At 36.5% G+C, this 23415-nt stretch overlaps 2 protein-coding genes across 3 annotated transcripts; both read left to right on the top strand.

Annotated features, from left to right (window-relative positions):
- The first annotated feature begins 1501 nt into the window (after window positions 1–1501).
- Window positions 1502–2677, top strand: LOC131008477 (uncharacterized mitochondrial protein AtMg00810-like). The gene is made up of 4 exons (XM_057935353.1): window positions 1502–1529; window positions 1592–1762; window positions 1848–1997; window positions 2124–2677. Exons 1-4 carry the CDS (start codon window positions 1502–1504, stop codon window positions 2675–2677), a joined length of 903 nt encoding a protein of 300 aa, XP_057791336.1.
- Window positions 2678–10537: 7860 nt separating this feature from the next.
- LOC131026499 (eukaryotic translation initiation factor 6-2-like) lies at window positions 10538–15366 on the top strand. 2 transcript variants are annotated; one of them, XM_057956382.1, is made up of 8 exons: window positions 10538–10791; window positions 12096–12149; window positions 12226–12322; window positions 12395–12480; window positions 12567–12611; window positions 13223–13353; window positions 14469–14579; window positions 14955–15366. In XM_057956382.1, the coding sequence occupies exons 2-8, from the start codon at window positions 12140–12142 to the stop codon at window positions 15165–15167; spliced, it is 693 nt and encodes a 230-aa protein (XP_057812365.1). In that variant the 5' UTR covers window positions 10538–10791; window positions 12096–12139; the 3' UTR covers window positions 15168–15366. The 2 variants fall into 2 exon arrangements, with proteins under 2 accessions (XP_057812365.1, XP_057812359.1); XM_057956376.1 differs by lacking the exon at window positions 10538–10791 and adding an exon at window positions 11548–12016.
- The last annotated feature ends 8049 nt before the right edge of the window (window positions 15367–23415 follow it).

Raw genomic sequence — 23415 nt, 5'->3', positions numbered from 1 at the left:
GTTAAAAATGCTCTACTTTATAAACTTAAGTATTTTTATATCCAAATTTAAGTGAAGAACTTATTTTACTATTTGATGTTAATGAGTTTGTTTTTTTATGAAAGTCTTATATATTTAATCAATTTAACCGCTATTAATCATAAATGTGTAAGAAAAATCTAAAAGATAGTAGAATAATTTGACAAAAATGAGTTAAGAGTTCATGTAATGGGCAGGTGGTTAGATAGTCTAAGCTACCGCCAGTCCGCCACTCCCTTGGAATCAAAGTCCAAGGCCCTAAGATTACAGAACAGTTTGAAAATTAAATGTTGTTCGGCCCAATCATTAAATATTTGCAGGATAAATTATTGTGGGGGACGTGACATGGATGTGCAAAGGCAACAAAAGGTCAACTAAGATAATTTGACACTAGTACTAGTACATCCTCCTAACTCCAATCCGATGGAAATCATCAAGATTAAGTAATATTTTTAATAAATAAATACAAATATCAATTATAAGTAAAAGATTAAATCACTGATAATTACACAAAAAGAAAAACAACATAATCTTATATATTTTGAAATATTTTTTATATACTCCCTCCGTTCGCGATATCATTTTCACATTGTGGACGACACGAGTTTTAAGAAAAATGACGAATAGATAGTAGTAGCTATTGTAATGAATGGAATTTGGGTCTCACTATTATTGTGAGTAGAAGTTTGTAGACCCTACTTTTATAAATGAAAGTGAAAACGATATCGCGTATGGACCGAAATGGCAGATGTGGAAATGATATAACGGAGGGAGAATAACATTTGTGGTAATACTATCATTATTTTAGTCATTCCAAAATTTTAAAGACCCGTACATATTTATAAATGAATGCACAATAATTGTGAAAGAATTTTTAAAAGATATGAATATTCATTGATTATGTGTATATAATTAATAAAAAAAAATACTCCCTCCGTCATCCCGCGAATCTTGAGTCAATTCTTTTCGGCACGAAAATTAAGAATATAGTATTTAGTGTGGTAGGTGAAAAAATAAAAAGGTGAATAAAGAAAAATTTATTTGACATATAAGGAAATGATTCAAGATTTGTGGGACGGATGGAGTATGTTTATTGCATGTATACCTGCTGCATCTACTCCTACTGAGCCTACCTCTTCACATCCACCTATTCTTCCTACAACTAAATGTGGTAGAGTTAGCAAACCTCATGCTTACTTATCAGATTATGTTTGTAATTCTGTCATCCGTTCACCATATCCCCTTCATCAGTATATTTCTTACTTTAGACTATCCTCTGCTTATTTTTGATTGATTTGTTATCTCTCTTCCATACCTGAACCTTCCTCATATCATCAAGCTTCTCTATATGCTGAATGGAGAAAGGCAATGCAAGCTGAGCTTGAAGCTCTTATTAAGACTGACACTTGATTTGTCACTCTCTTGCCACCTGATAAAATAGCTATAGGCTGTAAATAGGTGTTTAGGACCAAGTTTTTTGCTGATGGGACTTTGGATAGATACAAAGCCAGGTTTGTTACCAAGAGCTATACTCAACAGGCTATCATTGATTTTCTGGACACTTTCTCTCCAGTAGCTAAGCTTGTTACTGTCAAAGTTATGCTCTCCTTAGTAGCTGCATGTAACTGGTCTCTTACTCACCTTGATATTAACAATACTTTCTTATATGGTGATTTATCTGAGGACATCTATATGGAATTACCTCCTGGCCTTCTTGATCCAGAGGGGCGCCCTTATCCCCCAGGTTCTGTGTGTAAACTCAAGAAATCTTTGTATGGGCTCAAGCAGGCTTCCAGATAATGGTATCTGAAGTTTTCTGAGGTGCTCAGTGCTTTTGGTTTTGTTCAATCCGCTTGTGATCATTCTTTCTTCTACAAAAGGGAGGGCAAGCAAGTTCTTAGGTTTGGTGGTTTATGTTGATGATATTTTGCTCACCAGCAATGATGATGCTTCTGTTGCTGCATTCAAAGAGTTTTTGAGCAAGTCTTTCAAGTAAAAAGACTTGGGCAAGCCTACTTATTTCCTTGGATTAGCGGTTGCCCGTAATTCACAAGGTATCTACTTATGTCCGCGCAAATATGTTATTGATCTTCTTAAGGATGCAGGCCTCACTGCAGGCCATGTTCTACTCCCATGGAGTCTGGGAAACATCTATCCTCTGACGAAGGTTCTCATCTCTGATTCTACAACCTATCGAAGACTTATTGGTCGACTGCTATACTTGACTCTCACTCGTCCAGACATTACTTTTGTTGTAAACAACTTGAGTCAATTCGTTTCTAAACCATGTAACGGACATCTTCTTGCTGCTGAACGTGTGCTCAAATATCTTAAGGGCACCATAGGCCATGGCCTTTTCTTTTCCAAGACTTCTACTTTTTCCTTGTCTGCATTTTGTGATGCCGATTGGGCTGCTTGCCCTGATACCCGGAAGTCAGTTGCTGGCTTTGACGTGTTTCTTGGATCTTCTCTGATCTCTTGGCGCTCGAAGAAGCAAAACACTATATCTCGTTCATCTGTCGAAGCTAAATATCGAGCTATGGCTCAAGTGAGTTGTGAAGTCACCTGGATTTGCATGAACGCACCAAACACATCGAGATTGACTGCCACATGGTTCGTGAGAAGTTTCAACAAGGAGTTGTCAATCCGATTCATGTGAGGAATCACTTGCAACTTGCTGACATTTTCACTAAGGCATTGCTAGCTCCCGCCTTACGCAATATCCTTAGCAAGATGAGCTTCGATACTATCTACGCTCCATCTTGAGGGGGGGTATTAGATACAGGCATAATAAGTGTGTGGTGTGCATGCACCCATGCACACATAATATTTCCCTTTTGTTCTTAGCTGGAGTTAGTTAGAATACGCGTGCGTGTGTGTATGCTGCGTGCTCAACGTGAGCTTAAATATCTGTTTGTAGCTTCTTTCACAATTAATCATAATAATAAAATTTTCTTTCTTGTCTCTTCATCGTCTCTTCAATTCTATTATCCAAAATATCTAATCTATATATTATATAAAAGAGCAGTATAACGGTAATAAATTCTCGGCAAAAACTTTTTCAGTTTTCTTCCTCTAGAATTTTTCAGCGTGTTTAAATAAATGTGTGTTTCTTTTATCAATAGATAGTTTTCTCTCTCTTCAAAATCAAATTTCGCCGTGACCGAAAAAAACACACTTTTTTATCAATTGTGGTATGTTGGCCCAATATCTTTATTTTATTATTCGGGTCTGGGCCAACTTTAGGGCCCAGACCGCCCCTAACCCAATCCCTAACCCTAAGCCCACTACCCACTAATATACCCCCCCTCTTCACTTGGTCTCTCTCCCATTCTCCCTCCTGCGCCGCTCTCTCAAACCCTAAATCTCTCTCTCTACCTCAGCCTATTCCATCTCCACCGCCCTCTGGTCTTACCCTCGAAGCTCTCCACCATTAATGTCCTCTCTCCACCTTCCCGATGATATTATCCTCTCTTCACCCCCCTATTTAATCCGGCACCAAAAGCTTATCTACTGGGGGGAAGTAGTCAAATACTTGAGAAGACTCTGCTATTCCTTCTGATTTTCTCCTTGTGTGTTTGAGAGTGAGAGCTTCCTTCTGTTGATAGCAATATCACCGGATTACTGACCATCGAAATCCTGACCACCGGATTTCTGACTTTGGTGGCTGTGCATGAGAGATCTGAGTGCCAATCCACCCCTCCCTATGCCTTGATCTTTGAGCTGCCGGAAGTGCCGCGCCACCGTGGGAAATTCTGAGCTAACCGTGTCCTGGGGACACATTTTCTTTTCTGATTCTTTCTCACTTTCAGTTTATATCTCCTATTTTTCTTTTTACTTGTGCTTCTTCTGTGTTTGTGCAAGTTCTAAGAGGAGAAGAAGCAGATCAAGGAGGAGTGTAGCCAATCTGGGAGATCCTGAGTTGCCTAAGCAACTGTTGAAGCGGCAGGACGGTCGGGAAATAAGTGGTGAACCTCCGGCTAGGCGAAGATACCCAACAATAGTATCAGAGCCACGGGGACCTGGCACCCTCCGACCGCACCTCCGTCACCCCGCCGCCCTCTGGGCCTCGCCGAGTCGCTCCCGACGAGCAAGGATTTGGTAAGTTCGATTTCTCCCCTACCTAGGAGAATCGGCTCTGGTAAATTGGTTGAAATCTTGAATTCCTAGTTTTAGGATTGGTTCTCTGTGCTGCTTTTCGGTTTTTGGTTATTTTTTGGTATCTTGCGATCCTGTTGTTTCTGTGCTTCCGCGTTGTTGTTTGTCTTCTCTCAATAAACCCTTGGCATTCAAGGTCTGTGATAGGTCTCTCTTGTTGTGGTCCAGTTCGCCTGGTATCTCCTTTTAAAAGGAGAATCTCCACTTGCGAGTATTCTGGAAAACAAGAGAGAAAATGGGTTATTTAGAGTGGCTGTGTGGTTTCTTGTGTATTTGAGTTATTGCTGTGATATATTCTGTATCTTTGAAAATTTGGTGGTACTGTTAAACTCTCTTGGATCGAGAGTTTTTTCTGTGTTTTTTGACTGGGTCAGTCATTTGGAACATCTAGGGTGACTTGTGTGAATCCTTGCTCCACAGATAAATCTGTGTTGAGAACTGGGCAATCCACAACTCTATAACTCTAGTTGGTTTTGCCTTGTGGTCTTATTGACCATTTCCTGAGTTTGGTGTGCTTGCTGTCCTTATTTGTGATCTTTGGTGTTTGGCTAAGTGTCGTATCTGCATTAATCATGAATAATGTGCATATGGTTCCTTTTAATGAAATGGATGATTTCCAGGACTGGAAAACTAAAATTGAATGCATCTTGGTGAAAGAAAAAGTTAATAAAGCTATTGTGAATAGATATGATGAAACCACCACAGATGAGAAATTACTTGATTTAAATGATAATGCAAGAGCTACTATTTTGTTAAATTTGAGCAGTTGTGTGGTTAGAAAAGTGGTTAGAAAAGTGTCTCATCACAAGTGATAAATCTTTTGCACACTTGTGATGAGACACTTTTCTAACCACTGAACTGCTCAAATTTAACAAAATAGTAGCTCTTGCATTATCATTTAAATCAAGTAATTTCTCATCTGTGGTGGTTTCATCATATCTATTCATAATAGCTTCATTAACCTTTTCTTTCACCAAGATGCATTCAATTTTAGTTTTCCAATCCTGTAAATCATCCCTTCCATTAAAAGAAACCATATGCACATTATTCATGATTAATGCAGATGCAACACTTAGCCAAACACCAAATAATCACAAATAGGGACAGCAAGCACACCAAACTCAAGAAATGGTCAATAAGACCACAAGGCATAACCAACTAGAGTTATAGAGCTGTGGATTACCCAGTTCTCAGCACAGATTTATCTGTGGAGCAAGGATTCACACAGGTCACCCTAAATGTTCCAAATAACTGACCCTGTCAAAAAACACAGAAAAAACTCTCAATCCAAGAGAGTTTAACAGTACCACCAAATTTTCAGAGATACAGAATATATCACAACAATAACTCAAATACACAAGAAACCACACAGCCACTCTAAATAACCCATTTTCTCTCTTGTTTTCCAGAATACTCGCAAGTGGAGATTCTCCTTTTAAAAGGAGATACCGGGCGAACTGGACCACAACAAGAGATACCTATCATAGGCCTTGAATGCCAAGGGTTTATTGAGAGAAGACAAACAACAAAGCGGAAGCACATAAACAACAGGATCGCAAGATACCAAAAAACAACAAAAAACCGAAAAGCAGCACAGAGAACCAATCCTAAAACTAGGAGTTCAGGATTTCAGCCAATTTACCAGAGCCGATTCTCCCAGGTAGGGGAGAAATCGGACTTACCAAATCCTTGCTCGTCGGGAGCGACTCGGCGCGGCCCAGAGGGCGGCGGGGTGAAGGAGGTGCGGTCGGAGGGTGCCCCGGCTAGGTCCCCGTGGCTCTGATACCACTGTTGGGTATCTTCGCCTAGCCGGAGGTTCACCACTTGTTTCCCGACCGTCCTGCCGCCTCCACAGTTGCTCAGGCAACTCAGGATCTCCCAGATTGGCTACACTCCTTCTTCACCTGCTTTTATCTTCTTCTTATCCTCTTAAAACCTGCACAAACACAAAAGAAGCATAAGTAAAAAGAAAAATAGGAGCTATAAACTGAAAGAGAGAAAGAATCAGAAAAGAAAAGGTGGGAAAAGGTGTTCTCGGGACACGGTTGGCTCAGATTTTCCCACGGTGGCGCGGCACTTCCGACAGCTCAAAGATCAAGGTACAAGAGGGGTGGATTGACACTCAGATCTCTCATGCACAGCCACCAAAGTCAGGAATCCGGTGGTCAGGATTCCGACGGCTTGCACTCAAAGAACTTATCACTAAAAACAAGAGTCCGATGATCATGAATCCAGTGATAATGCTATCAACAGGAGGAAGCTCTTACTCGCAAACACACAAGGAGAAAATCAGAATGAATAGCAGAGCCTTCTCAAGTATTTGACTGACAGAACTTTCCCCCAGTAGATAAGCTTTAGGGGCCGAATTAAATAGGGGGGGTGAAGGGAGGATAATATCATCGGGAAGGTGGAGAGAGGACATTAATGGTGGAGAGCTTCGAGGGTAAGACCAGAGGGCGGTGGATGGGCGGTGGAGATGGAAGAGGAGGATGAGGCGGAGGTAAAGAGAGACATTTAAGGTTTGAGAGAATGGCGCGGGAGGGAGAATGAGGGAGAGGCCGAGTGAAGAGGGGGGATATATTAGAGGGTAGTGGGCTTAGGGTTAGGGATTGGGTCAGGGGCGGTCTAGGCCCTAAAGTTGGCCCAGACCCGAATAATAAAATAAAGACCACATATACACCTTTGGCACAATGATCTTTATGTCACCAGGATCTGCGATTTTCTTTTGTCTCCTCCAAATCTAATTTATCCCATCCTGGAAAAGAAAAATGTGAATACAGTTGAAACAACATCCTCTAATTTATATATCTGCGTACGAGACGAGCACAAAAAATACACACAAAAATAAAAAATCAGACAAATTAAGAAGGGATGGATCAGGAATGAAAAGCACGACGCCAAATTTGGGAGCGACACATGTGGGGTAGTATTGTACATTTGTACCCGAATAGAGGCGTGAGAAAATACTATTTGAATTGATATCGAATTATTATTCGAAATGGTATACAAATCGTTGGAAATTATTTGAATTTTTGATTCAATTTTCTGGGTGAATGAGGTAGAGAGAGAACAAGAATTAGAAAGAGAGATAAAGAAGGAGGTGGTGAGTGGACGAATTTGTTGCTCAACTAAGAAATGGAAGGACGGGCAAGGCCGTGGTCCACTTGGTTGTTGTTATTTGACCAATCGTACGTTGGGGCAGAGGGATTTTGAGAGATAAGATGGAGGCAAGTATTTGAGTCGCGATGACAAGTGGTCGCCGGACTTGAAGGAGATCTGGCGTGATTTGGAGAAGACGAGAGAGGCTGTGTATTTGTCATCTACCACTAATAAAATGACCATTACGTTTTGGTCATGGAATTGTAATGAAGGAGTTGGGCTTTCAAACAACAATTATGTTGGGCCTTTATTTAAATATAAAATTTAATATTTTTATAATTATGAATATAGAATATATATATATATATACACACACATAACTATTTAATTGAATATCAAATTAAACATTATACTTTAATATTTGTTTGAATTGGATTTACAACCATAATATTGTGATGATCAAAGTAAAACAAAATTCTGTCACCCATTCTTCGTGGAATATAAGATTTTTTTTCTATTTTATTTACCTTTTTACATTAATTTTACTTATTTTTCTATATTTATGTTATATATCAATTTTTATACTTTTATTTACAAAGTTTACAGTTATAATATTTTTTTAATGCAGTTAAGAAGAATGAGATTTATACATTCATTTTAGAAATATTTAATTTTGATAATAATTTTTTAAAACTTGAATTTGTTTTAGTTTTAATATAAATTTGTGGATGGATAATTAGTTATATATATATATATATATATATATATAACATAATTTTTTAAATAGTTTAAATTCATTTGATTTGTAATTATGTTTGTGTATGATTTATTTATTTATATAAACATATTTACTATTATATTTTCTCAATTAAACTTAATATTAGATTGACATTTATATATAACTAGCACTTCCACTCGTGCGATGCACGAACATCAAAATTAAAGGACATATTATTATTATAGAGAATTATGTGTCATAATAAATATATAAATATTTTATACACGAACATGAATAAAAAATTGTAAATTTTTAATGATAAATAAAAAATAAAATATTTGAAATTTTAATTTTTTTTTTCATAACTTATTCGTTTTAAATTCATTTCTGATGTTTTTTATACTATATTAAATTTAAGATGCATATTGAATATTTTTTTTCATTAATCAAAATTGACAATATTTAGAAAGGAATTAAAATAGAAAAAAAAAGTAAAAGAAAAAAATAATAGAAAAATTAGTGGGAGATGAGATTAAAAAAAAGACAGAGAAAGAGAAAGAGAGAATAAATGGAGGAAAAAAAAAAGTCCTCTTTTATATATTATATAGATTAAAATGAAACTTTAAATAGACTTCACATTGATTTAGTTTTATTCAACATTGTAATCGACACACTAAATTTTGATATTGAGTTGGAGTGATTAAATGATATAGTAACTAATTTTATTGTTAGTTACAAATAAAATAGATGACTATTATAATATGTATATATAATAATTGATTTAAATATATAAAATAATCTAAACTCGTGATATTGTCATCGTATTCTAATTTTATAATTTAATTATTACTATGTAACACTCAGTAAATTTAATATTATACACATTGAGTTGATAATATTGTCACTACTTCAAGAAAAAAAATGTTTAAATTAGTACAATTTTTTATTATCAACCTTTTTAACTCATAAATGATGACATTTTGCTATTCACAAAAATTTGGGTACAATCGTGTTTACCGTATAATTGGGTTGACCCATACCCAAAATAGTATTATTTATAAGGTTCGAGTCAGTATACGAGTTCGGATCAGAGTGTGGATCAGAGTCTAAGTGAATGTGTAACCGATTGTACGGTACACTTAGTTCTACCCAAGATCACCTGTTTGCTATAACGTACTCCCTCCGTCCCAGGCCAATAGGCCCAGTTGCTTTCGGCACGGAGATTAAGAAAGTCACTTTTTGGTAGGTAAATGGTGTGGTCCACCAACAATTAATGTTTTAAGTGTTCTCTTATTTTCCTTAATCACATCTGTTCACTTAAACGAATTCAGCAACAATCAAATGCTTCACAGAAATTGAACAACCATTGCGTATGATTCACACAAATTGATAAGCCACTGCGTATGATTCACACAAATTCCAAAAATCAAGAACAAAAATTCCCTTATTTCGTTCTTCTTCAACTTTCAAAACTGAGAATGAAGAACCCTAAATCAAGATCTGCAAATGAAGAACCCTAAATCAAGAATTGAGAAATCAAACTTTCAGAAACTTTCTACCAAATCAAGAACCCTAAATCAAGAGCTTAGAGGTGGTGGCGGAGACGGAGAACGGCGGCGGTGGGGGCTCCGAACCGTCCACCGACAAAGAAGAGGCGGCGGCGGCACAACAGGGGCTGTAGTCTTGAGGCGGCGGCGGATCTGTGTGGCCGGAGCTTTGGAGAGTCAGTGGCGCCGCTCGTCGTTGAGAGAGAGAGAAGGGGAAGGGGGCAGCGGTGACGGAAATGGCGAAGGGGAAGGGGAAGGGAAGGTTTTCCGTCGAGATAGAGAGGGCCTCCGAACCGTCCACCGACGAAGGAGAGGCGGCGGCGGCACAGCAGGAGCTGTAGTCTTGAGGCGGCGGCGGATCTGTGTGGCCGGAGCTCTGGAGAGTCAGCGGCGCCGCTCGTCGTTGAGAGAGAGAGAAGGGGGGGAGGGGGCGGAGGTGACGAAAATGGCGAAAGGGAAGGGGAAGGGGAAGGCTTCCCGGAGAGAGAGAGAAGAAAAATCTGGGATGAAATTTTTTTCAATGAGTAGATTAGGGTTGATTAAGGGGGTATATCTCATTTAATTAAGTAACTATTGATTTTTATTAAAGCCCTAATTATTTTCAATTTTAGACTGGGCCTATTGGAGTGAGACGTCCCAAAAAGGAAAGCGAGCCTATTGGAGTGGGACGGAGGGAGTAATTTTTTTTTTAACTATAAATAGTCTTGACCCATGCAATGTTTTTAATTAGGGCTGATAAACCGGTTTCGGTTATCCGATTTTAACCGTAACCGAACCGGAAAAACCGATTATCGGTTAACCGAAAATCGGTTTTTACCGGTTCGGTTCGGTTATCGGTTAGTATTTTCATCACTAACCGTTTAATCGGTTTAACCGGTTGGTTAACCGGTTAAACCGATTAACCAGTTTATTTTATATTTAATTAATTAATTAATTTATATATTAATATTTTAATTTAAATAATACATTAATACTTAAAAGTTAAAATTAGACTAGGGCTTTTCTCAAGTTTCAAACTGCCGTCTGGAGACAAAGGCCGCGTTCAGGCCTTCTTCTGCCTTCTTCTGCGGCTTCTACGTTTAGCCGACATCCCACCGGCCACCGGCGCTCCTGTGCTCAGCCTTCTTCTGTGGCTTCTGCTTCTGCGTTCAGCCCGGCAGCTGCCTCCCAGTCCCAGCCGCCGGCCACACCAGCACCTCCCGCACGCCGGCCACACCAGCACGGCGACGGCGTGTCTCCGGCGGCCTGAAGGTAAGGTTTTTTTGTTTTTTTGTTGTTTATCTTTTTCCCAATTCCAGAATTTATCTTTTTCCCAATTCCAGAATTCATCAGTTTCATTTCATAGCTTTGCTCTTCTTTGCTTTCCAAAATTTGACAGGTTTTGGTGTTGGGCAATTATATAATTTATTTAGTCTTAATCAATCATTGTTGGCAACTGCAATACATACGTGAAGAGCGAAGATATATATGTATATACATCAATTTTTTTTTTTTTTTGGGGAGAAATAATTGCAAATAAAGAGTGAAGATATCAAGTGTTTTTTGGCAACTGCAATCCACAAATTTTGCTACTTGGAATGGCACCTAATCGTTATTTGTTACCCTCACCTCTTTCTTGTTTGGATTGTACAGCAAATTAGTTTTATCCCTTTTTATTCCAGCAAATTAGACTTTGAATGAATACAGTTTTGGACCTTGGTTTCTTTTATTTGATTAATAATCGGATAAATCAAGTTACAGGCTTTTGTGGTTAGATTGCTTGCTTTGTGTGTGTGTGTGTGTGGAGGTAATTTGTTATATATCATTCTACTATAAGTTTGTGGATTGATGCTCTTCATTTGTTGTGTTTTTTGTAATTCTGCAAATATTTGTGTTTGTGATGTGCAATGTATATGGAGAAATATATGGAATTCATTTATTAGAGGTGTTCTTTTTTTTTTTTTTTAATATAAAAATACAAGTCTCTATAAAAGTATGTTTTGTTCTAAATAATTATTAAGTTATTAGTTGGTGCAATAGATAAGATCTTACCCTTTCTTTCAAAGGGCAAGGGTTCAAATCCTCTTGCCAACATTCTAAAATTTCGACTTTTTTTAATTTCATAACCGGTTCGGAAATTTCGACTTTTTTTAATTTCATAACCGGTTCGGTTACCGGTTAGCAAACTTCTCCTTATTCGATTCCGGTTAACCGGTAAACCCGAACCGAACCAATTATCAGCCCTATTTTTAATTATAAAATAGTCTTGACCCGTGCATGGCATGGGCCGATACAAGTATAGTTCTAAACTAACCCTAACATATCAACTCCCATCCCTTATATTGTGCAACCGATTGCACTTCGTTCCCAGCTAGCGCTGTCTCTCGTCTCCTTGCCGCCGCCTCGCCTGCATCTCTCTCTAGGCTTCTCTCGTTCATCAGCCGATTGCGCGACCTTGTTCCGCTGGAATTTAGGGTTGAGTGGCCGAAGCCCTGCAGTTTTGTATTCAGCTTCCAGTTGCTTTTTATTTTGTTGTGGAGATTTTAATTCGGTTTTATCTATTATTTAATGTACAGATTTGATCGTTTGTTGTTCCTCGTCCTGTACCTTATCCTTTGCTATGGCAACAAGTAAGTACCTGTGCCTGTGGTTCCTTAAAAAATGATTGGAGCAAAGAGTCATTGCGATTTTTTTTTGGGTTCACAGGATTGCAGTATGAGAATAATTGTGATATTGGGGTTTTCTCCAAGCTTACCAATGCATATTGTCTGGTTGCGATTGGGGGTTCGGAGAACTTCTACAGGTATCATACTTGTAATGGCTTTTTATAGTGGTATTCTTACTTCATTCTCTAACACTTGATGTTTGGTGGCAGCACATTTGAGGCTGAGTTGGCTGGTGTAATTCCTGTGGTCAAAGCCTCCATTGCTGGTACTAGAATCGTCGGACGCCTATGTGCTGGTCAGAGTTTAGTTGTATTTTCTTTATTGCCCTTGAATTAATCACTCTACATATTGACTCACACCACAAATTAACTATGTTGGCAGGAAATAAGAATGGTTTGCTTTTGCCTCACAATACTACGGATCAAGGTGTTTCCCACAACTTATTTAATGTGCCATATTATACTTGTATTCTGTATATATCTCAACTTCATGCTTATGTAGTTAGGTCATAGTATTCTTATAACCTGTAGATGGATGTCTAATCTGTTGCTTTAATAAGATTTTCCTTTCCCATGGAGATTACATGCTTTCATTTTGATTATTTCTTGAACAGAGGAGATTAACTGACTAAGTTACTAAGAGAAAACATGTTGGAAACAATGAAACCAAAACATAGATTTTTTCAAGTTATTGTATGTTTGTGAGTGATCTGCCAATCCAACCAACCCACCGCCCATTTGCATATAAATTTAAGAGCTTTATATTCTGATAAAGATGATAGCAGGATCTCAATGTCTTATCATTAATATTTAGGGTTATAGCTGTAGTAGGATTGTAAAGGGATGGTTCGGGATGTTGTTCTGGAAGTTCTAGTTCTGCATCTTGCTTTAATTATTTAAGTAATAGGATTGCAGTCTCATTATGCTGCTAAATGCTGATTATTTCTGTACAATATGGTCCTCTTTTAGGAATAAGAATACTGCAGGATGTTCTGATTTTCTAGACCTGATGTTGCATCTATATTGTTCTTATGATAGAGCTTCAACACTTAAGGAACAGTCTCCCAGATTCAGTTGCTGTTCAGCGAATTGAGGAGAGATTAAACTCTCTAGGGAACTGCATTTCTTGCAATGATCATGTTGCTCTTTCACATCCTTACCTTGCCAAGGTAAACATTGCTTGCATTCAGTTACCTACTATGTCCTGAAGTCTGTGTTTACGCTTTGGTGGATGTGCTTTGCCTTTATGGGTATTGTTTTTTGGATGATTGTAATGCAGTTCCTGCTTATTTTGGGTTTCTTTTTCTATTACCCTATATAAAACAGTAAAAGTAAAGGAGTTACCTAGTTCTTTGAATAGAGAAAGTACTAAAAGTCAGGTGGTAATTCAATTCTCCCGGCAGTGAACAACTTTCATAAAGAAGCCTGCTAGTCACATTAAGATTCACTAGGTTTTTTCCGGGGTTCTTTAATAAGTTGATGCACTGAGATCAACCCCAAACTTTTCTGATTTTCATAAGGTTTCCTACAAGTCATTTCCTTATCAAGATGGGCTATAGAATGGTGTTCCAGAGATAGATACTTCAGTTTTTAAGGTGGTTCAATCAGTTATTCTGAAGCCAAATCAGAACATTTGCAAAGCTTCTACAGATCATCAACTCAAGATGAGCCAAAACACTCTAAGCTCTTCCACTTTTGTCAATAAGAGAAGCATGCTCTTTATGATTTTTCTTTTGAAGTTTAGTATTTCACTTATAAGCTTGAGTTGATTATAAGTCATGGATTGCGGCATTGCGTCCGTTTGGTACTTACCCTGGTAGGCTTGAATTGAATTCGCCAGTACTTTTGTATTTTGCTATCCTCATCTCCTCTCTCAATGAACTTGTTGTCTTTACCATCTCTTCATTCCAAATGTGCAGTTACTACTCAGGTCCGTTTTAATTTCGATTGAGTTATTTATTTAATGTGGTTTCCTGTTCACATTTCAATCTTGAAAACTGTGTTCATGATAAACGATTTTTTGCAACAATTTATTTTCTAAGGTCTTTTGACTACGTATATTGCGCTAAAATATTTTGATTTCTTGTTTCTTCATTTGTTGTTTGGGGCTTTTAGATTGTCAGATTTTGGAAATAAAAGTTGTGAATTTCTGGTTAAACTATTTATGTGCTTTCTAATGGGAGGTTTAGAGTTTTTAGTCTTGCTTAGTGTTGGATATGATGCCACTCTTTAGTCTCAAATGCACCTAGAGTGTAAGTTATTGATGTTCAGTATAATCTGTTAGGAAACCGAGGAATTGATTGCAGATGTGCTTGGTGTGGAAGTTTTTCGTCAGACTGTAGCAGGCGATGTTCTTGTCGGCAGTTATTGTGCCTTTTCCAACAGAGGTGGCTTGGTAAGAGTTCAATTCTTTGTTGAAGTAAGGATTACTGCTTAAGTGAAGGATCTTCATAATTTAATACTTCCTCCGTCTCTAAAATAACTTCCTCTTTTTCTATTTTGGGACATCCCCAAATAACTTCCTCTTTCGTTCTTTCCATTTTTGGACACCTACCTCACCACTAATAATACTTTATTTATTCTTACTTGTCACTTTTCACCATTCCAATACTAATTATAGCACTTTTCACAACTTCCAATAATAATTATATCACTTTTTCTCCACTATCAATACACTTTACAACTTTTTATTAAAACTCGTGCCGTCCCAAAAGAGGAAACCATTTCAGGGACGGAGGGAGTACTAATTTTTTTGTATTTGTTGCAACAGGTTCATCCTCATACATCCATAGAAGATTTGGACGAACTCTCGACACTCCTCCAAGTTCCTTTGGTAGCTGGGACTGTCAATTGTGGTAGCGATGTGATAGGTGCTGGCGTCATAGTCAATGATTGGATTGCTTTCTGTGGGTCAGACACGACTGCTACTGAGTTGTCTGTCATCGAGAGCGTCTTTAAGTTGAGATATCATTTTTTTGAATGAAAACACTTTTTTTTTGTATAAAATAGGAACAATTTTCAGCCTTTAGATCATCAAGATTTACGATTGATTCATCACCAAGGTAGCGAAAAATTTATTTTTCGCAATTCATACAGTTATATAGCCAATTCATATGTATTCTACATAGAATTCATACATTTTAATTCGTTTATAATTTATACAAAAAATGTGTTTTTATTCTTGCTCAATCCTTTATATATATATAGTGAGAACCATTAAAATCATTATAATTTATAGGGTGCGGTTATAGTGAGAACCACACTTATCGTGAGAACATAAGAACCATTAAAATCAATGCATCTACTATATAAATTAATGCATTCGCTATTAAATTTAATGCATCCGAAAATAATAAAATTTTTGCTCCCTTCAGGATTCGAACCCAGGATCTGCATTCATCCATCAAGATGATGCATCCACCGTAGATCTTGATGATCGAATGGCTTAAAATGATTCTCTGTTCTAATTTTATTTAGTGGTTCTTATTTGAACCTCTCCATATATATATATATATATATATATATATATATAGGGTGTGGTTCTAGAGAGAACTACAATATTTGTGAGAACGGGAGAACCATCAAATCTAATGCATTCACTGTAAAAATTAATGCATCAGCTGTTAAAATTAATGCACTCAAAAAAATAAAAAAAATGCTCCCTTCAGGATTCGAACCCAGGATCTGCATTCATCCAACAAGATGATGCATCCACCGTAGATCTTGATGATCGAATGGCTGAAAATGGTTCTCCGATCTTCTTTTATTTATGGTTCTTTCCTGAACCTCTCCCTATATATATATATATATATATATATATAGTCAGCATATGTTAGGATATTCACTTATAGTTAGATATAAGATAGAATCTCGTCCTTCCATCATTAATGGGTATAGATGTCAAACTGTTCTCTAGCCAAAGCTCGGAATCAAAGCAAGGTCCCGATAATTTTGCTCCTTCCGACTGAAATTGATCTTCGATTTGGCAAGGATTTGGTTATCATTGGATATTTTGAACTTACTGAAAGATCCGTCTGCTCTTATAAACATAAAGTTCACAGCAACCAAATATGGTACCAAACGAAATACCAAAGCACAGCAGATTGCAGAAAAGAAATAAACGCGAACACACGAGATGGTAACCCAGTTCGGTGATAGAACACCTACGTCTGAGGGGCCTCGCCCAGGGAAAACGATTCACTATGTGAGGTTAAATTACAGCAGGACTTATACAAAGACTTAATCTTTCTAACGCCTCTATAATTTCCCAAAACCCCAACACACGATAAACCGTTGAAAGCTAGATAACACTAACTCTCTAAGTGTGAGCCCCGACGAACACACTTACTCCCTTACAACCACAATACATCAACTCACAAAGGAGATAACTGAATTAACCTTGCTATCGACAATAATTAAAAGCAAGATAACAAAGAAACGCACAAGAACTCACACCAAGAAAAGCTCCAGAATTTGTGCACACCAACTGCTTGTAGAAAGATATGTGAAAAGTATTGAAAAAGCGGCTGCGTTTTCTTGGCTGAATGGATGAATATATAGGCTAGCAAAGAGTCCTTCTTTGACAAGACTTCGTCTTTGAAACCCTAGCCTTTAAGCCAGACGAAAAATAGAGTCCTTCATCAAGTAGAACACTTCATGGCAATCTCCAACTTCAAGTAAATCTCTAAGAGAAAATTCGCAAGGAACGTGGTATCTCTTTTGGTATCAAGGTTGGTATTTGTTGCCAAAACTATATAAATGACAATCCAAGAATAGAGTATCCTACTCTAACACTTACATTAATAAGCGATGAACGTATGGAAAACTGAAATATTCTGTTTTGTTAGGAACTAAAGAATTCTACAATTTACTTATTTGGCTGAAGATGTAATACAAAGAATTATACACTATTAGAAATTAAGTTAATATTTTTTAGTATGTACGTTTTTTCAAACAATAATGAGCTACGTATTACGAGTCACCCATTAAATATTTTTCAACCTATGTTCGTCTTAAGTGTTTGTGTTAAACTTAACAACTAAACAAATGCACATAATATATAGTATTTGACATTCGAACTTATGTTCATCATGATTCATTTTGCATGACCAATGCTTACTACTTCTTACTGTCTGCATAATTAAACCTTGAAAGCTAGACTCATCATCTCTTTTTAAATATGCCCATACCACACTACCCCACATACAAATCATCTTACAACCCATAACTTCATTAATGTATGAACATTAAAACAAGATAAATAGGGGTAATTGCCTGTAAATCCCTAACGTTTACACGGAATTGGTTTTTGCACCTATTTTTATTTTTCTTCTTTTAAATACCTAACCTTTAGTTTTTGTCTCAAATTTATCCGGCGACCGGTTTTTTTTTACGCCGGCGCCGGAAATGCCACTGTGGCAGCCGGAATTGATGAGGTGGCAGCCGGAATTGACACTTAAACATATTTTTTACATGTGGCAAAAAAATAAAATTAAAAAACAAAAAAAATTCCAAATCATCATCATCTTCCTCAAACCCTTATACCCCCTCCCCCTGCCAGCACCACCGGCGACACACAGAGAGGTTCTCGGCACCTCCGTCTCCCTCAGAACCACGCCGCCACCTCCGTCGCCGTGACATACAGAGAGCTTCTCGGCACCTCCGTCGCCCTCAAAACTACGCCGCCATCTCCGTCTCCCTCTGAAAACTTGGCAAACCCACCTATTCTTCTACGGCGACTCAGGGCAGCGGCGACATTCTAGCCCCCATTCCCTTCAATTTCCGATGCCAAAAACCCTAGATCCCCAAATTTGTGAACAAAAAATTAAAGAGAATGTGAAATTGTGAGGAAGAGAGAAATTTAATTTGTGTGTGAGAATATAGTATAATTAGGCTACATTTATTGAGTTAAAATTAATAAGAATTTTAATATAATTTGATTTGGATTTATAAAAAAATTGTAATTAAATTATATTTATAAAGAAATTAAATACCAATGAAAAGCCCAATCAAAAATTGCCAGGTGGCACAATATAAATGAAAATGTGTATGACCCGGAGGGCGGCTGACACACCAAGTCATGGTTTTATCATGACTTTCCATTTAAATTTTAATTCCACATATTTTGTCTTATTCTCGTGACCTTACCCCAGTGTCACCGTTGGTGCTGGTCTAATGAACTGTATATATAATCCTTACCTAATTGAGATTTAATTTCCAAATATTTGCAGATTGTATAAGCGTAAATATAGGTGGGAGGCGTTCATAAAATATATTCATTTACTAAACGAGCCTTTCGCTATTATTTTATAATTAAAAACAGAATAATTATTAATCGTTAGATTAAAGCATTTAAATGGATAGGATCTAATCTCAATTCTACAAATATATGAAAATCTCAATTGAACCAATTCCTATATATATATATATATATATATAGGGTTGGGTTCCGGTAATATCCAAGCTTATAATAGATCTGTAGATCCAAATCTAAACCACACATTTATGACATGTGGCGCATCAAGATGGTGACACGTGGCAAGGCATTTCAAGGCAAAATCTGGAGATGGGTAAAATTGGAATGTAATTTTTGGATTTAATAATTAAAAAAAAATTAGATTTTCTCAAAATAAATATATTTTAGATGCATAAAGTTTAATACGAAAATGCATGAAGGTTCATATAAAAATGCATAAAGTTTCATATAAAAATACATAAGATTTCACCCCACCCCACCCCCCCCCCCCAATTTTTTTTTTTCAAAAACTGATTTTCTGATTGCTGACCCACCCACCCCCCAAATTTTTCTTTTTTCAAAAACTGATCAGAAAATCAATTTTTGAAAGAAAAAAAAATTTGGGGGGAGGGGGGTGGGGTGGGGAAACTACCAGATTTATTAAAATGAAATGCATTTTTTGTATAATTTAATGCATTTTTATGTGAAAACTTTATGCATTTTTGTTTGATTTTATATGCATGTGAAACATGCCTATTTTTGGGGGGTGGTAATGGGGAGGGTTGGGGGGTGGTGTGGGGTGAGGTGGTGAAAATACCAAAACTGTAAAGATCAAATGCATTTTTCTGCTCAAAGTCATGCATTTCATGTGAAAACTTTATGCATCTTCGTGTGAAACTATATGCATCTAAAATATATCTATTTTGAGAAAATCTAAAAAAAAAATACTCCCTCCGTCCCGCGAAGTGTGACCCACTTTCCTTTTTGGGTTGTCCCACGAAGCTTGACTTGTTTCTAAAAATAGCAAAAAATTTACCCTTTATTCACCTTTTCACTTTTTCACCTACCACACTTAACACACAAAAATGTCAATTTCTTAATTCCCGTGCCGAAAAGAAATGGGTCACGCTTCATGGGACGGAGGGAGTATTTTTTTTAATTATTAAATCCGAAAATTACATTCCAATTTTACCCCTCTCCAGATTTTGCCTTGAAATGCCTTGCCACGTGTCACCATCTTGATGCGCCACATGTCATAAATGTGTGGTCAAGATTTGGACCTACGGATCTATTATAAGCATTGGATACTACATGATCTCATTCCTATATATATATATATATATATATATATATATATATATATATAGGGTTGGACTCTACAAAAAAAGCCCTTAGAGTAAGAATAAAGATTAAATCAATACCATTGATTGATAAGTAATCGATGGCCCAAATTTCGTTCGATAATTTGATTTACCAAACAATAAAAAGTGATTTTATCCTTTTATTTATACGAGAAAGGTTATTGTCGTAAAATTATAATTCAACATATTTCTGAGATTAATCCAATCCCTTAAATTGCTCACTTCCGTTGGAGAGAATGATTCGGAAAGATTTTGGAGGAATGGATTTATTTGTTTTGGAGACATTTTTCATATGTTCACTTGTTTCTGAAATTTAATCCATTCCATTGTTGTGCATGTTCATTAAATAATTTATAATGTTCAACACCTGTTAACTTCGTGTTCAACGTACATGTTCATCGAATTAAATAATTTATAAAGTTCAACACCTGTTAACTTCATGTTCAACGTACATATTCATCGAATTTTGTCCATATGTTCATTGAGCTTGTAATTCACGTTGGCCATTGTACAGTAGAATGTTCGACAAATTAAACGTAGATTAAGAGAGTGAAACAACAACAAGAAGTTAATAATGTGTCTTCATATAAGTTATATGGGGTAATCTGTAGCAATAACGAATACTATTTGATTTCGTGAATGGAGGAACGTAACGCATCTGCAAGCTATATCTCCTATAATAAAAAAGATTTGATTATAGTTAATTAAGGTAATTTACGGTTATAACAATTAGTAATTGACAATAGTATCCTTTAATCTATAAAAAAACGCATCTCAGCAAATTATTGACTACCGTTAGATCTTGACAAACCAACGAATGTGATTCCTTCTCCATTCTTTAAAAATATATGACTTCTTCATTGAACCTTTGTCTATATATATATATATATATATATATATATATATATATATGCTAAGGTTCAATGAAGAAGGCCTAAATGTAAGAAAGAAGAGAAAAGTAATCTCATCCGTTGATCTTATCTAATCTAACGGACATGATTTGTTCACGCCATGTTCAACGAATTTTTTCTTTGAACATATGGGGAATCGAAACCCAAAACCCCCAAAAATATTGTATATGTTCACGAATGTTCAACGAAAAAATCCGTTGAACATGGCGTGAACAAATCATGTCCGTTAAATTAGATAAGATCAACGGATGAGATTACTTCTCTCTTCTTTCTTACATATATGGGGGAGAGTTCAATGGAGACCACTCCCTTAGATAAAGAATAAAGACCAAATCATGTGCGTCGATCTTGCTTAATCTAAAGGTGATAATTTAACCTTTAATTATGATTTTATTTTATTTATTTTATATAATAAAGGTTAGGTTTGTCATTTTGTATTTTCTTCTCCCAACTCATTTTCTCTCTCTCTCCCACACTGTTCTTCTCCGGCGAAGCCGCCGGCAATGGCCGGCGCCTCTCATCTCTCCGTCTCTCCTACTGGAAATTACTCTCCTCTTGATCTGCCTCCCTTCGACAGCAGTCCAACAGCCACCGTCGCCGCCGCTCTTTCCTTTTTCAGATCTGGCGCCGCCTCCTCCTCCTGCTGCTGCTCCTCGCCTCCATCTCCCCCACTGTCTCATCCGCCGTCCCCTCCATTCCCCCTTCCCTCGCCTCCCTCCCCAATTTGTCAACGCTGGCATCGCCAAGGAGCGGCCGATGAAGACGGCGATGGTGAAGAGGGAGTTCACGTTCACCAGGCCGTCCAGGGCGGTCACGTGGACACTTGTGGTAGCGACCGCCGCATTGCCGTCGGATTTGCAGATCTGCATATCGACAATGTAGTGTTCGTAGAAAATACTAACGAACATACTAATGTTCGTCGATATGTTCGTAGAAAAATAAATGAACATACTAATGTTCACCTATTATGTTCATTGACGGATCAGGTCCCAGAATGAAAGAGGAATTTCCGGAATTTATTCAACGTGATCCCAGATTTCAGTGGATTTGAGTGGACATATTTGCCCTTTTTGGATTAGATAAATGTAATTAACCAATATTTAATTACATGAAAAATCAAATCAGGAAATTATGAACCGTTGATTGGAGTGAATGAATGGCCTTGATTTGGTCTTTATTCTTTATCTAAGGGAGTGGTCTCCATTGAATGCGACCATATATATATATATATATATATATATATATATATATATATATATATATATATGGTCGCATTCAATGGAGACCACGAACTGTTGATCATGTCAGTAATTTCGTTGAATGTTCAACGAACGTTTATAAAATTATATTGAATATTTGGGGTTTCTGGGGTTCGACCCTATTTTCATTCAACATAAATTCCCGTTGAACGTTGTGTGAATAAATGTTGACCGTTAGATTAGATAAGTTCAATGGCTGAGATTTAGTATTTGTTCTTTGAATATATATATATAAGAAATATTATAAGAGAAATAACATAATATATTTGTTTTAATAATCGTAGAATCCACGCTAACTGCTTAATATTTTATAGTGGTTTGTTACATTCGTTTGTTAAATTTTTGTTATTTTTATTCTCTTTCGCTTTCTTAGTTCACTTTTAAGGTTGAGTTTGAGTCAATCCTCTAGTTAAAATATGATTATGATCATGTAAATAATTTTTAAAAAATTTTGCATAGAGGTAGCTTTTTATGTGTGCTTTCAACGTACTTGTCATTGAATCAATAGAAACAACTATTTAGGCGGTCGTTTCTAATAGGGGTGTAATAGAAACGAGTTGAACCGAATAACAGTGTGCTCAAATTTGGTTTATTTAGTATCGAATCGAATCCCGAACTTTACTTCCCGAATACTTTGAGGCTCACAAGCGGCTCACGAGCCTATACGAACTTTCTAAATTTATATTTATATTCAAAATATTGATTATTTTATTTTAAAAATAAATTATTTTATTCAAAATAATAAATGTATTAATTATTTTCTTATAACTAACAAAATTAATTATAGATCTAATACAATTATTATTAATTTTAGTGGATAAATATAAGTTGTATCGACTAATAATTTATATTTTTCAAGCTGAATCACTTGACGAACATGTTAACGAGCTAACGAGCCGAATACTACTAAGCTCGAGTTTAGTTTGTTTATTTATCGAGCTTCTCTAAATGAACTTGAACGAACTTTTTTCAAGCCGAGCTCTGAATAGTTTGCGAGCGGCTTGGTTTGTTTACAGCTTTAGTTTCTAAACCTCTCATTCCATAAATGAAAAAAAATGAGTTAATAGGCAAAAATGCCTTATTCCGTGAGTTGTATGTTAAAAATGCATACTTTATAAACTTAACCATTTTATGTCCAAATTTACGTGAAGAATCTATTTTATTATTTGATGTTGATGAATTTGTTTAGTTTTTTATGAAACTGTTATATATTTGACTGATTTAACAGCTATGAATTATAAATGTGTAAAAAAATTTGAAGAAGAAAATGATTTGATACCTATCAGTCAAAATTTCATCAAATAAGTGGGTTGCTAGATAGTCAAAATTTCGAATCAAGTCCGAGGCCCAACACTGGCAATAATTTTGGGCAAGGCCCTTAGATTACAGAACAGTTTGTAAATTTGAATGTTGTTCGGCCCAATCACTAAATATTTGCAGGATGAATTGGTGTGGGGGCGTGACA

Source organism: Salvia miltiorrhiza, chromosome 1 (genome assembly GCF_028751815.1).
Source record: "Salvia miltiorrhiza cultivar Shanhuang (shh) chromosome 1, IMPLAD_Smil_shh, whole genome shotgun sequence".
NCBI classification, from domain to species: Eukaryota; Viridiplantae; Streptophyta; class Magnoliopsida; order Lamiales; family Lamiaceae; genus Salvia; species Salvia miltiorrhiza.
Note: the sequence above shows the minus strand (reverse complement) of the source record. Positions and strands in the feature narration are given on the sequence as shown.